Source organism: Colius striatus, chromosome 3 (genome assembly GCF_028858725.1).
Source record: "Colius striatus isolate bColStr4 chromosome 3, bColStr4.1.hap1, whole genome shotgun sequence".
Taxonomy (NCBI): domain Eukaryota; kingdom Metazoa; phylum Chordata; class Aves; order Coliiformes; family Coliidae; genus Colius; species Colius striatus.
The window spans coordinates 17,312,106-17,325,085 of record NC_084761.1 but is presented as its reverse complement, the minus strand read 5'-3'; the positions used below and the strand labels follow the sequence as shown (position 1 = coordinate 17,325,085).

General features: G+C 56.2%; 1 protein-coding gene across 1 annotated transcript in view; it reads right to left on the bottom strand.

The window, feature by feature from the left end:
* RAB26 (RAB26, member RAS oncogene family) overlaps positions 1-5,309 on the bottom strand; it is a 29,950-nt gene extending 24,641 nt beyond the window's left edge. Inside the window, exons 1-2 of the mRNA XM_061992911.1 lie at positions 5,100-5,309; positions 2,553-2,663 (exon numbers count right to left, since the gene is read on the bottom strand). Of these exons, the coding sequence (XP_061848895.1) occupies positions 2,553-2,663; positions 5,100-5,309 (321 nt within the window). The remainder of the gene's footprint in view (positions 1-2,552; positions 2,664-5,099) is intronic.
* Positions 5,310-12,980: the final 7,671 nt, after the last annotated feature.

Below are 12,980 nucleotides of genomic sequence, written 5' to 3'. Positions count from 1 at the left end.
AGCTTTGTGTGTATCTAATGGTTTGACAGCCTTGAAAACAAGAGGGTGATCCCGGAGCCCACTGGCACTGGCGGATGGACCGGGAGAGGAGGCAGAGAATGGCTGGATGGGCACGAGGGCTGATCCCCAACACAGCTCCATCCCAGGGTGCTCACAGAGACCAGACAGTATCTAGAGGAGAGGGGACAGTCCAAAAAACAACAGCAGGAGCTGGGCAGCTCCAACCCCGTGAAGTCCCCAGGCTGTCCCCAGGCTCCTAGCAGCTCTCCCTGGGCCCGGCAAGGTCAGGCGTGCACAGGAGCGCAGCTGCTGCATGGCCTGGCCTTGGGGAGGTCCCCACGGTCTCTGCTGCCAGCGAGGCTCAGCGACCACTGCAAACCCCACCAAAAGAAGTCAGATGCACTGAAATAACATCCTGCACTTGCTCAGGGCCTCTTGTGACAGTCCAAGGTGAATGCAGCAGAACCCCAGCGACTGCCTTCTCCAGCCACAGCTGCCCGTGGCCGCGAGCAGCCTCACTTGCTTCAGTCAGAAAACCCGATGCCAGATTCTGGGATTACAGAGAAAACGAGCTGCGATGTGACACTTTCGTTATTAGATCGACACCAATTCAAACCAAAACATGCTCTGCCGGCAGAAGCCTCCAGTGTTACCACCCCAGAGCTTCATCTGCATCGTGATGCAAATGGTGAGAGGGCCACGATCACACAGTGCCTGCAAATGGGATTGTCTCGACGGAAACAGACGTGCAAGCAAAAACTGTTTCCACATCCCCCCAAAATGATGAATGCCTCACAAAGATGGTATTAATGAGTTTTAGGGCACACACATGATCTTTCCCGCTGTATAATCTGCACATTTCAAGCTGATGTAGCTCTAGCAGCTCTATTACAGAAGTAAATTAACCCTAATTTGATTGCTTCTCAGTAGTAGTCGTTTCAGTGCTCTAATCAATAAGTCACAGGATTTTATGGCTGCCCTTGGTATCAGTCATGGCAATCAGTAATAAAACGCTTTTCATTTTAAGAACACCTGAAACACCGTGTAATTACCCTTGTATAAAATGATGGGCTCCAAAGTACCAACCCCACCATGTCGCTGCTGCAGCCCGCAGTGCTGCTCTGCGCCAAATGCCTATTTGCGGGAGAACATTGCTTGCTTTCTAAAGGCCTTCCGAGCCGTCCCTCATCTCTGCCACTTGTCACTCCACCAGCAAGTTATTATTCACACCCCGGTGAAATAGCAGGTTGCAAGAGACACTCCTCTCCCAGAAATCCTCCAGGAAAGGGTGAGATCTGAGATCCTGCCGAGAGAAGACAGTTGGGAGGATTCAAAGCTGGCACTTGGCAACACCACCAGCTCTTCACCACAGGAACCCATCGCCACTGCAGCACCGAAATGGAGCCAAAAAGCTACAGCATGGTGAGACGATGCAGCTGGTGTCCCGAGAGCGGGGCAAGGAGAGCACATACACCAGGCACGGCCCCGACCCCAAGGCCTGAGCCTCCCCCAGGAGCTTGTGGCACCAGACGGATGTCTTGGGGATAGTGAGCTCGTGGTTTGGGGAGAAGCAAGGGGTTGGTGAACTTCTGAAGGACAGGGAGCATCTAATGGTCAGCCCAGCAACCCAGGCCACGTATGCTGCTGCCTGCTGCTGTAGTAGCAAAGCTCCCTTGCTCATCCTTCACAGCTTCTTTAAGGTGTCTTTGATGCCATCTTTGTAACGTCGCCATCCCTCTCACTCTGCTGTCCCAGCCCAGGGGTGACAGCTCTGCAACTCAGGGTGCTCGGGGCAGCACCACAACCCACATTCCCCAGGGGTTGCCTGGACAGACATCCCTGGGCAGAAATCCCCCAGTCTCAGCAGGGTACTGCTGGGGAAATGCCACCCAGAAAAGGCTTTGAGGGCCCTGGACAGCACCAAGGATGCTCTGCCCACACCGGGGCATTGCAGGAGATAAGCTGTCTCCTCTTCTGCCCCGCTACTCCTTACATTATTCCCTCCTTGGAGCAGGTTCCCACAGTCCCAACACACTGCTGTCAGGGCTGCCCCAGCACCAAGATGCTTTAGTTGCCACCAACAAAAAAAAAACCTCTCTGAGAGCTCCGAGATCCATCGGCACAACACATTACCTCCATGCCAGAGGGTGTGGGGCCACCCCAGCACCATATCCCACATCAGCATCCCAGAGCTGCTCTCAAGAGATGTTTCCAAGAGATTTTAGTTTGTGTCAGTCCTGTTTCAAAACCGTAAAAACACGGAAACTGACTCAGGGAGAAATTTTCACTGGGCCTCAGCAGTTGTTCTTACACGAACCATCGCCAGGACTCAGAGCAGAGGACATATTCCTCATCCTCATGCAAAGCGGTAGTGAAGAGGCTGCTGTGCTGCCGCTGCCATCAGATAGTTGATCAGCCCTGAGGTGCCCCAGTTGGAGATGACACATTTTGGGTTTAAGTCCTTGGAGCAACATTCTGTTACTCCTCTGCAAAAGCCATCACTCACCTGCCAGCCCCCATGGGCAGGGGCCAGGGAGCTCCCAGGTACTTACCCTGAAGTCGATTCCAACCGTGGAAATGAAGCTGCCGGCAAGGAAAGCACCATCTTTGAATCTCACCAGTAAGCAGGTTTTGCCGACCCCCGAGTCGCCCACCAGCATCACCTGCGAGGGAGGGAGGGGAGTGCTAGACACCGGGTTTCAGGGAGGAAGCCCCACCATAGCTGTCACCCGTCTCCATATGAAAAGCTCCATCCTGGGAGCAGGAAGCAGATCCCATATTCTTGAGAGAGAGGAAATAAAGCACATTCAAGAGCAATGTCTGCAGACCCAGAGGAGGGTTAGGGGGAGAAGAATAAGCTCCACAGTCCCCAGCCTGCATCATGTGTGTTCCCAAGCACTGGCCAAACTCGAGACACCTTCCCCTGACCAGTACTTAACAGGTCCCCCGTGGGCGCACAAACACTCCCTGTAAACCAAGAGGTTCTGTCTGGGCGAGGCAGGATGTGACTCCACGGCTGTGGGGCCCACGCTGCCCCTGGTGCTCCCACGAAACACCCTGCACCCCACCACACACAGGGCTTTCAGATGAGCACCGCTGCCCATGGGAAGACTCCATGGGGGCTCTGAGCATGATGCCAATTCCAGGGGTACACTCTGCAAGCAGACTCCTACAGCATGACCCACACAGCCTCATGGCCACTCTCCCCATCCTCAGCAGGTGCCAAGAGAGCAGCTCCTGCTGCTGTCTCAGTCTCCCCAGCCAGCAGCAGCCTCAGATGCTGATGGGGCAGGCACCCATCCCACCACAAAGAAACCACAGCAGAGCTGAAGCTGCTCCCAAATGCAGCTCCCCGAAGCCTCTGCTCAAACCACATCCCTTCCTGTCCTGTCCTTCCCTCCTGTCCTGAGTGGGACAACAGCTTCCCGCCATTGAGAAATCCTGGAGCATGCAGCCAAGCGGTGTTAGCAGCTTGTGCACCCACACTGATCCATGCCGACACGGCAGGCTTCCCTCTCTCCAGAGAGCCCTGCCATTAGCCTTCTGCAAGCCATTAGCCCGTGACTGAATGCACTGCCCTGGGTCATGCTGAACCCAGGCAGGAGCCACCTGAAGCCACAAATGCCCCCACTGCTCCATGTCTCGGTCCTGAGGGCTGGCAGTAGCCTCAGCCACAGCTGTAGCTTGTTTTGGGGCAGGGGGCATGGCCAGGGAGGGGAGCAATGATGCTGCATTGCCCACGGTGCAGAGCCCAGCACTGGAGCACCACACGCAGCCACACACCAAGCTCCGGCACAACAGGATTAGGAAGCCAGCGAGCCCACAGGCATATCTGTGAGAAGCTCGGGGAAGGGGGGGGGTGGGTAAGTAATTTTTAGTACAAAACAGTAGAATTGGTTCTTTTTAAATTTTCTAGACCTCTGTTCTGGAACACAGAGACCCTCAAAAGCATCTTCAGCACCACAGCACCCGGGGCCAGGCTCATATCAAGGGCTTGGTGATCAGGACCCTGTGCCCAGGGCTCACATTTGCCCACTGCCTCTCGCAGAGCTCTGGTTTCCAGTGAGGGGTACAGGAAAGTTTAATAAACCAGGTTTTTACTGACTGTGAAACACTTTCTGCCACTGCTTCAAAACCAGCCAGAGCGTTATCAGAGGTTTTGGGTCCTTGGCATGTTTGGGGTTATCTGAAACCTGGTTCGGCTCAGCCCTGGGCCATGGGGGCATTCCTCAAGGAAAGCCCCAGCCTGGACACTGAGAATCAAGGAGCCAGGAAACAGTGTGATGAAGAGGTAGCTCCATTGTAGGGATGCTGTTGAACCGCCACTGCAGCTGGATCAGGACCAAAGCAACCAAATTAACTTCTTGAGCACCCTTCATCTCCTACCCCATGTCCCAAATTCTAACAACGTGATGGCCACAACAACTACACCGAGCCTTCTGGCACAGCATACACACGCCATAGCAAACACCATCTTCTCAAAGCTTAATCCCCCACGCTGGGCTACGAAGATCTGTGTTAGAAATGCAGTCAGATGGGTCGTGCTGGATTGCAGCCTCAGCCAAAACCGTTTAGCAAGCTCCAAGCTGGGCTTGCATCAGGTCGCACGATGGAGGGGGGTGCAAATACGTTAGATCTGAAGCAGCGAGGAGAAGAAGCCACCTGAGCCCTTAGAAGAAGGCGCAAGCTGGAGACATTTCACCAGCAGCCAGAGCAGATTTGATGCGACTCAAGGCATACCCTCGCCCCGTTTCACAACCGCATCTTTCCCCCTGTGAGGGGCCCCAGAAACTCAGCAAAGCAGAAAGCCCTGAGGCATCACTTGCAAAAGTCCCGCAGAAGCAGCCCCGCCACCGGGGATTCTGCGGGCGCAGCCCCCTGCTCAGCCCGGCCCCGGCCAGAGCCCCGGCGGCAGCATCCAGGAGCGGTGCGAAGCCGGAGCCGGGAGGGAGGGGAGGAGGGATGCCCGCCCGCTCCCGGGAACTTCTCCAGCGGCCGCGGGGAAGCTGCACCCCGTCCCCCGCACCCGACGGACCCCGCACCGGCTCCGTGCACCGTGCTCCGACCTCCGCGCGCTCCCCTCCCCCCGGACCCCGCACCTTGAAGGCGAGATCGTAGAACTCGCCGCTGCTGCTCAGCGAGGGCCGCCCGGCCGCCGCGCCGCCGTTGCGGGGCAGCTCGGGGGCGGGCGCGGAGCCCCGCGGGGCGGCGGCGGCGGCGGCCCGGCCGGGCCCCGGGGCGGCGGGGGGCAGCGCGGCGGAGGGCGCGGCACCGCCGCCCTTGCTGCGAGCCGCCTTCTTCCGCGACATGCCGGAGCCGCCGCACCGCGCCGGGCGGGGCGGGGGGCGCGGGTTGTACCGGCCGCCGCCGCCGCCGCCGCCTCCCCCGGCCCGGCCCGGCCCGGCACGGCACGGCCCGGCCCCGCCGCCAATGGCAGCGCCGCGGGGGCGGGGGCGGGGGCCGGTCCGCCCCGCCCCGCGCGGCGCCCGCGGGAACCGGCAGCGGCCGGGGGGGACGGCGCCGCACGCGCGGGGGGCTGCGGCACGTGCCCAAGGGAGCGGGGTGCGGAGTGAGTGCTGCACGGGCGAAGGGAGAAGGGGCTGGGGAGGTGATGCGCAGCCGAGGGGAGCGGCGCGGTGGTTAACGCACGCGAAGGGAGAAGCGGTTGCAGGAGTGTTTCACACACGAAGGAGCCGAGGAAGTGTTGCACACGGAAAGGGAGCAGGGATTAGGAGGTGCTGCACACACGAAGGGAGGAGAGGTTGAGGGGAGTGGTGGACAAGTGAAGGGAGCAGTGCTGAGAGTGCACACACACCCATGCGGCATTTGCACCCTGGAAAGCAGCGTGGGGTGCTCCACACCAGCCCCGACCGCTGGCCCCCCAAGCCACCCGCTCACCTCAGCCCCCCAGTGTGGGAGTACAGCAGGGTTCAGGTGCAGCTCCCCAGCCAGGCTTGGGGTCTGGGTTTGTCACAGTGGGGGTGTTCACTGGGGTCAGAGCCCCTCGAGAAGGTGATGGAACATGGGCTGCAGGGGACAGCAGGCTCGAGCTTTTCTGAGCTGGGAGCCCATGTAGTCCTCTGCCTGTCTCAGCAACTGGTTTCAGCAAGCAACAATCGGTGTCTTTCTTTCTGACTGCAAATGAAGTGTCACCTGAGGCGGTTGCGAGTCTCTCGACTGAAATACATGTCTGTAGCTCTGTGACATATTTCCAGCAGCACAGCCTCATCCTGGCTGGAAAAGGAGGCTTGAACTGTCACAGCGAAGCAGGAGTGGAAATTAAATGGCTGTGGTGGAAGCTAGGCAGGCACAGAATGGAGATGTACCTAAATAACAGGCAGGCGGGGAGGTGATGGCCACCACAGCGAGTACAGGCAGCCTGGCAACCCCAGGGCCAGTGCTGAAGCTCAGGTGCGAGCCATGGTGATGTTGAGCGGCTGCTGTCACTATGGGCTTACGCCTTACGGGCGAGCTTTTCCCTTTGCCACCCTGGGAGTATTTAAATCTATAGTTAATCTCTGTTCAGTGGCCTAAAGCATTCCCGGGGAAGGAGAAAGAGGAGTGGACAGCAGAACTCTGATGGCTTTGGCCACCAACAAGAGAGAGGAGCTGGGTGAGGAGTTCCTGTGCACGATCCCCTTTCTCCCAGGCCATAGCCATCGTGGGCCCAAGGAACGCTGAGGAGCTCTGGGTTTGCAGCAGTCCTCCGACACAGCTGAGGCCAGAGGAAAAGCTGTCACATTTGAGGCTTATCCCCCCACTCGCCTTCATGTGCTCTTCATCCTGATGATCTAGCCAGGAGATAGAAGACCTGACTCGTCAGAGCAAACTCAATGACAGAGCTTTGCACTATAATCTGATTTTCCAGGAAAGCTGCAGTCAATAGAGGCTGAGGCCTCAGAGCAAAGTGTGATGCTGGAGCCATCTGTGTGGCTGCAGGGCTTTGACCCAGTCTCCGTGCAGCAACAACGCCACAGTGGAGCTTTTCCCTGGTGTTACTTGTGCAGGTGAAGGGGGGACTCAGCCCCAGGCCTCCACACTTTCAGGGTGCACCCCCCCTCAGGCCATGAGCTCTGATGCAGAGAGCTCTTCCCCTGTCTCAGCCACAGTTGATGGTGGAAATCTACGTCAACAGCCTCATGCTCGGGAGCAAACAAAGCCAGCTGCTCATCGCCACCGCAGCAGGGCAACGCTGGAGGAGGATGGCCCCTTATCACGGGCAGCAGCAGGGAAGCGTGTCTGGGTTAACCCTCCCTTTGTCAAAGGTCGTGTGTCCCAGTGCCTGCAGTAGTGCTGATCCACGCTGCCCCTGGCCCCCTGAAACTCAGCCTCATGCGGTGCCAGAGCTCAGAGCAGCGCGTCCGTGAGCGCCAGAGGGAGAAGCACCTTCAGCAAGTTGCTCTCTTTTAGCAAACGCGTGTGCAGAGAGACACAGTCTGCTCAGAAATCGCAGTCGCGCCTGGAGATGTTGCTCCTCATATAGTTACAGGAACTAATCAGATAACTGCAGCTGAACTAAGGGGGATATAGTTACTAAAAATAGATTAATGGAACAACAGGCGCCTGAAGATACGGCGTGCCTCGGGGAGGCAGGATTGGTGTCTGGCAGGGCTCTGAGCGGGGCCAGCCTTGACAGTGGCTATCTGTTACTCTGATACATCTAGATATAAGTAGATTTGTGGTCTTTTTAAAAGCAGAAAATCAGCTCATCCCTGTCAGGGCTGCCAACCAAAGAGGTCTGTTGTGTTGCAGCGCATGGGGGGCTGTCAATGGAAGCACCAAGAGGCAGCTAGTGCCAGCCACTTCTGCCTGTGCCAATCGCTGAGCAGCAGCCCAAAGCCTGCAGGGGAAGGCACCTGCCCACAGCTCAGCCATCTCCTCCTGGGCGCAGAGCTTGGTGCAGGGCTGGAGACACGGGGAGCCTGACCAGGGCTAGGCAGCAGGCTCTGGCCAGCTGCTCTGCAAAAACACTGTGCTATGATATTCTAAATCGAGCTATTTTCTTTGGCATGGCAATTGCCAGGGTTCTCTGTGTACCAGAATTTGCTCATCATGCTTGGAGCCAAGTGAGACATTTCAGTGCGAGGCCATCCCTCCTTTCTCCCACTCGGCCAAGTTTCTCTAATGCTGGCTTGTGCCACGGCTGCCCCTGTGCTCCCCCAGCCTCATCTGCTCCTCACTGCTATCCTATCCCAGGCAAGGATATCTGCCTTGTCCCAGTCAGGCTCTAGCCATACCTCTCCCAGCAGACCAAGAGCATACTGAGCTTGCTGCTGCCCTCCTGGTCCCAGCTCTTGTTGCCAACTCAGATGGAGCAGAGATGTCCCTTCCGCAGGTGGGCTGCAAGGATGAGCTATTCCCATCAGAGACAATGTCAGCTGTGGTGTCTTGGAAGACATTAATCTCCTTTGCCTTTGGCTGCAGGAAAATCAGTGCAGGCTCTTCCCATGTGCTACTGGCAACAGTTTGGCTCGTCTCTGCTGTCACCTATTGCAGTGCCACCAGCCAAGGTTCGAGGGATTTTTCTCATAACCATGTGTAAACTCTCGAGCTCTTCCCACCCTGTTGGGCTGCAGGTCCTTTGCCAAGGACATGAGCTAGAGAAAGGGCCTGAGGCCGTGGACATCACCTGGATGAGAGCTGCAGGAAGGCAGCCTGACCACGGTGACACCATGCTCACGGGGCTGGCTCAGAGAGATGGAGATCTGGGTTCTGTGTTGCGCATGAGCAGACATCACCTGGAGATGTCAGGTGGAAAGGACAGACCTGCTTCAGTGAGCATCCCCCTGGGGAGCAGGGGTGTGGGTGTGTGGGAGGGAGGCAGAGGGGAGCGTGCTGGAGGGGCAGCCCAGCACCTCAGCAGGTGAAGGTTCTTTTGCTGCTGCCTGAGGAAGGGCACAGCCCACACAGTGTTGAGCAGGCACTGTTCCCTCCCTCACCATTTATTGTTCTTCATTTTCCATTGCTCACTTACCTTTGAACACTTCAATCTTGTTGCCTTTGTCGCTGGCTTTTAATTGAAATTCCTCAGACATCATCTCATCAACGCAGCCCATCAGTTATTTTTGTGTGGGAAGTAATTGTTTTCCTTTTTGCAGCTGTGAAAGTTAAATTCCAGTGTTTTGCTGGGAGATTGGCTTTGTCTCTTGTCTTTCTTATATTGCCAAGCCCAGTCTTGCATTGCAACCCTCCTTCCTTTGGCTGGTTTTCCATCTCCCCTGTGCACAGTCCCTCTGTTTCCATCTCAGGCTCCTTGGCTTCTCTGATCCCTCCTGGAGGGCAGCTTTACCTGCCAGCCTTTTTATCACTGATGGGTTTTTTTTTGCCCTGCAAAGTACACAGGAGGTTTGGAGAGCCCAGCCTGGTACTAAGTTGTGCTTCTTGGCATTCAACTCTTCAATTTATTTACAAGGTCAGCCCTGCTGAATGGGCCCCGGGACTCTCACCAGTGGGCTGGCCTGGCAGGTCCTGCTCCTCCGGCAGTGCAGGAAGACTGTGCTCCCTCTCTGTGCTCCCTGTGATGCCAGTGGGACCCAGGGAGGTTTGAGGGTTGGAAAGGTGCAGTCCATCACCATGCAGGGCAGGGCAGCTCTGACATGCTGCAAACCAGCCCTGTAAACAGGCTGGCACGTTAATGTCTTGCAGAAGTTGCTGCTTTTGGAGCAACTTACAGTAATAGCAGCAGCCAGAGCCCCAGGGGAGTTTGTAAACCACAGAGCTGGTTAGATGCTGTTACCTCAGCATGCGCCCTGTCTCAATATGTCCAGCCCAGGGGCAAAGCCTAAGCCGTCCTTCATCCACTGAAGTGCCCCCACCAGCCCCTTTTCCCTCTCCAAAAGGTGAAGTCAACAGAAAACATCTTTCCTGGCACATTGGACCCCCTGGCAATGTTCAAGAGGAGGACCCACGCTGGCAGCAAAAGCACCACCCAAAATACTGCCAAGACACCATTTCCATGGGCAGTGGGAGGATGGGATGGGGTCTTTGCCCCAGGCACAGCTCTGCAGGTCTGAATCCTTCCCCATCTCCAGAGCACGGCAGAGCAGCAGAGCCAAGGTGGCTCAGTCCCCTGCTCTGGAACAGAGCAAGAACCCAGCTGACTGTCCTGGGCTCAAGCTGGCAGATGAGACATGTGGCACAGCTTCTCCCTCTGCCCTGCTCTGGGATTGCCCATGGCACAGCGTGGCACTGCGAGGTGGCAGCAGTAGCTGAGGCTGAGCAGGACACAGTGTGGCTGCTGATACTGACTATAAAATAAACCAGCCCCAGCAAAGACAGGGACTGCCCCTTGCACCTGGAGGGTTTTGCTCCCTGCAGGTCGGCATCCCCCATCCCTTCTAGCAGCGTGCTGGGACGTAGGCCCTGCCTGGCATCTCCTGCATCCCTGGCACATCCCCACGGGCATCCCCAGGGAGCCACGGTGCTGCCCTGGGCCCCTGCCATCCCCTCCTGTGCACAAAAGGGTGATTGTGCCAGATCCTAATGAGCCTGCACTGGGCAGAGGCCAGGAAATTAATTTTCCATGTGCCAAGACTGAAACGAGCCAAGGTTTCAGCCAGAGGAGACCGAGCACAGGAAAGCCTCCAGCTCCAGCAGTCACCCACGAGAGCTTTCAAACGTGATGAAGAGTTGGATGTTCAAAGGGCCTTTGAAACATGTCTTACTGAGATAGAAAGAGGGCCGAGTGACAAACGTTCAGCCTCCCAGATACGAGACCTTCACAGGCTCTTTGGTGTACGCTTTGGTTTAAACGCTTTTCAGACACGCCTCAGTGGCACCAAATATTTTAGAAATACAATATCTCAAAACCATCCAAGATGTTTTGTAGCCATATGCAGACATAGTCTGAGATGGGGGAAGTGTAAGAGCGTGGTTATGGTTTCAAAAGCAAGAGTACAAATATCACAGAGTGTGTCCATTATTCGTGCCCTCTCAGCCGTTTCCATCCCAGATATGTTCACACCAGTCAGACCATGTCCGGGAGCACAGGTCAGTCCGGTGGCCCCGTGCCTGGCATCTTCCTGTGGCCCGGCCTGCAAAGCCACCACAGCAGAGCCCATGGAGCCTGCATAAACCCCTGAAAACTCTCCTCGTTGTAAATGGCGAGTTAAGCAATACAGAGCTAGAGAGCTACCCTGGGCCAGCGCCGGCTCTGGGATGTGTGTAGTGCTTGTAGTGCTCTGGGGGCCTGTAAAATAATCAGCAGTCATAATGAGTGAGCATGGAAATGTGCAGAAGCTTATAAAGCCCTTGCCCCAGAGAATAAGTGAACCACTAAGGGCCAGGCTGGGAAGAAGCTCCCGCTGGCACGAGCTGGTGCATCGGTGCCTCGGCTGGGTTTGCCTGTGTCTTCCCCTGCAGCAGCTGTGCTGGCTCCTTGCTGGCCAGGGGTCTGGCTCCATGGGCAGGTCTCTTAGGAGGAAAATCAAATGCACCTCCTGTGAAAGCCACAGGCACCAGGGAGCAGGAGGGGGGCCACCTCCTGGGTGGCTGTTGCAGAGCTGGCAGATGAGGAGCTGGGCTCACGCTTGCTGGGGAGATGCAGATCAGTGCCCGCAGCTTGTTCAGCAACTCAGCAGAGCAGATCAGTGGCAGATCGCCGATTAGAGCCAGCAAACGCCAGGCAGTTATTTATCAGCCCAGGGATCAATAGCTTCTGTCTTTCTGCTCATCCCCTGACACACCTGCAATGACATTCGCCATTCGGAGCTGTTAGCAAGTGGCACTGCTCCAGGTAATTAATAATCTGGACAATGAAGATGCAGCTTAGAGTTTTCATGGTGTTTGTTAGTATTTCCAAGGAAGGCTGAGCATTTCCTCTCAACAAAACTCTATCAAGTTTGGGTAATTACTTTTTTCTTCAAGAGGACAGTGTGCCAGCAGCATGGCCAGTCAGAGCCAGCCATTTCCAGGTACCCTATGCTCTGAAACCCCATCAGCTTCAACAGATCTGCTTAGCCAGTCTCCTCCTGCCTTCTCTTTTCTGTGAGAATTTACAAGTCCCTGGTCTTTTTGAAAGTGTTTCTTCTTTATTGATGGAAATATCTTCTTCCCTAGTGAAGCTAAAGTTTGTCTCAGCCCTGTAAACATTTTGTCTGCAAGTAATTTGCTTTGCCTTAGTTGTCCTTCTGCGATCAGAGGGACTAATCTCCTCTGGGCAGCTGAGCACACGTGGGAGCGATCAGCTCTGCCTGGGGAAGGCAGAGAGTGAGGCACAGTCACATCCAACCACCTACAGCCAATTCAAAGCCAAAAGTCTGCACAGAAGCAACCTTTCCAAGCCGGCATCTCAAAAGCAGAGGTGTTGTGGTGTGACAGGCCGTGTCCTACCAGTGTTTTGGGGAACACTGTCTCACTTCACCCAGGTGCTAAGTACCCTGGGCTTTACCAGGCTGGAGGGGGCAAAGGAGTCAACCTGTACTGAAGGCTTTGAGTCCACATATCTGCTTCTGTGCCTCTCGATAGCTGCCCTCTGGCTTCATAAGTGCCTTTACTGCACTCTGCTTTCTGTGTGCAAATGGTCACAGGGCCCTTTTGCAGAGGGGAGGGGAAGCCTTGGCCTTCACCTCCTCTCATTGTGGCACCTGCAGTGGAAGCAGGACCCAAGCTTGGTGCCAGAAAATGCTTCTCCTAGGCTCTCTGCAGCAGGCTGGGAGTCTTTCCCTTGTGCGGGGCAGGATGATGGCATGACAGTGGGTGTGAGACGAGGGAGACGGGAGATAGCTTCCTGAAGTCCCTGCCATGGGGAAATGAGACGCTGTGTCCACTCCCCAACTTTTTATTGGGAGAGAAACTAGAATGGCTTGAACTCGCCTCAATGAAAGATGCCAACTCCAGCACTGCAATGCCTCCTGACAGCTCTGCGACATCAGCATTGCTATAGCAACGGGTGCAGAGCTGCAGCAGTTTGGGGGGACCATACTGCAGCTGGGCAGGTACTGCTGTCCCCTTACTGCCCACTGCACTGTCCCACGGTCAGC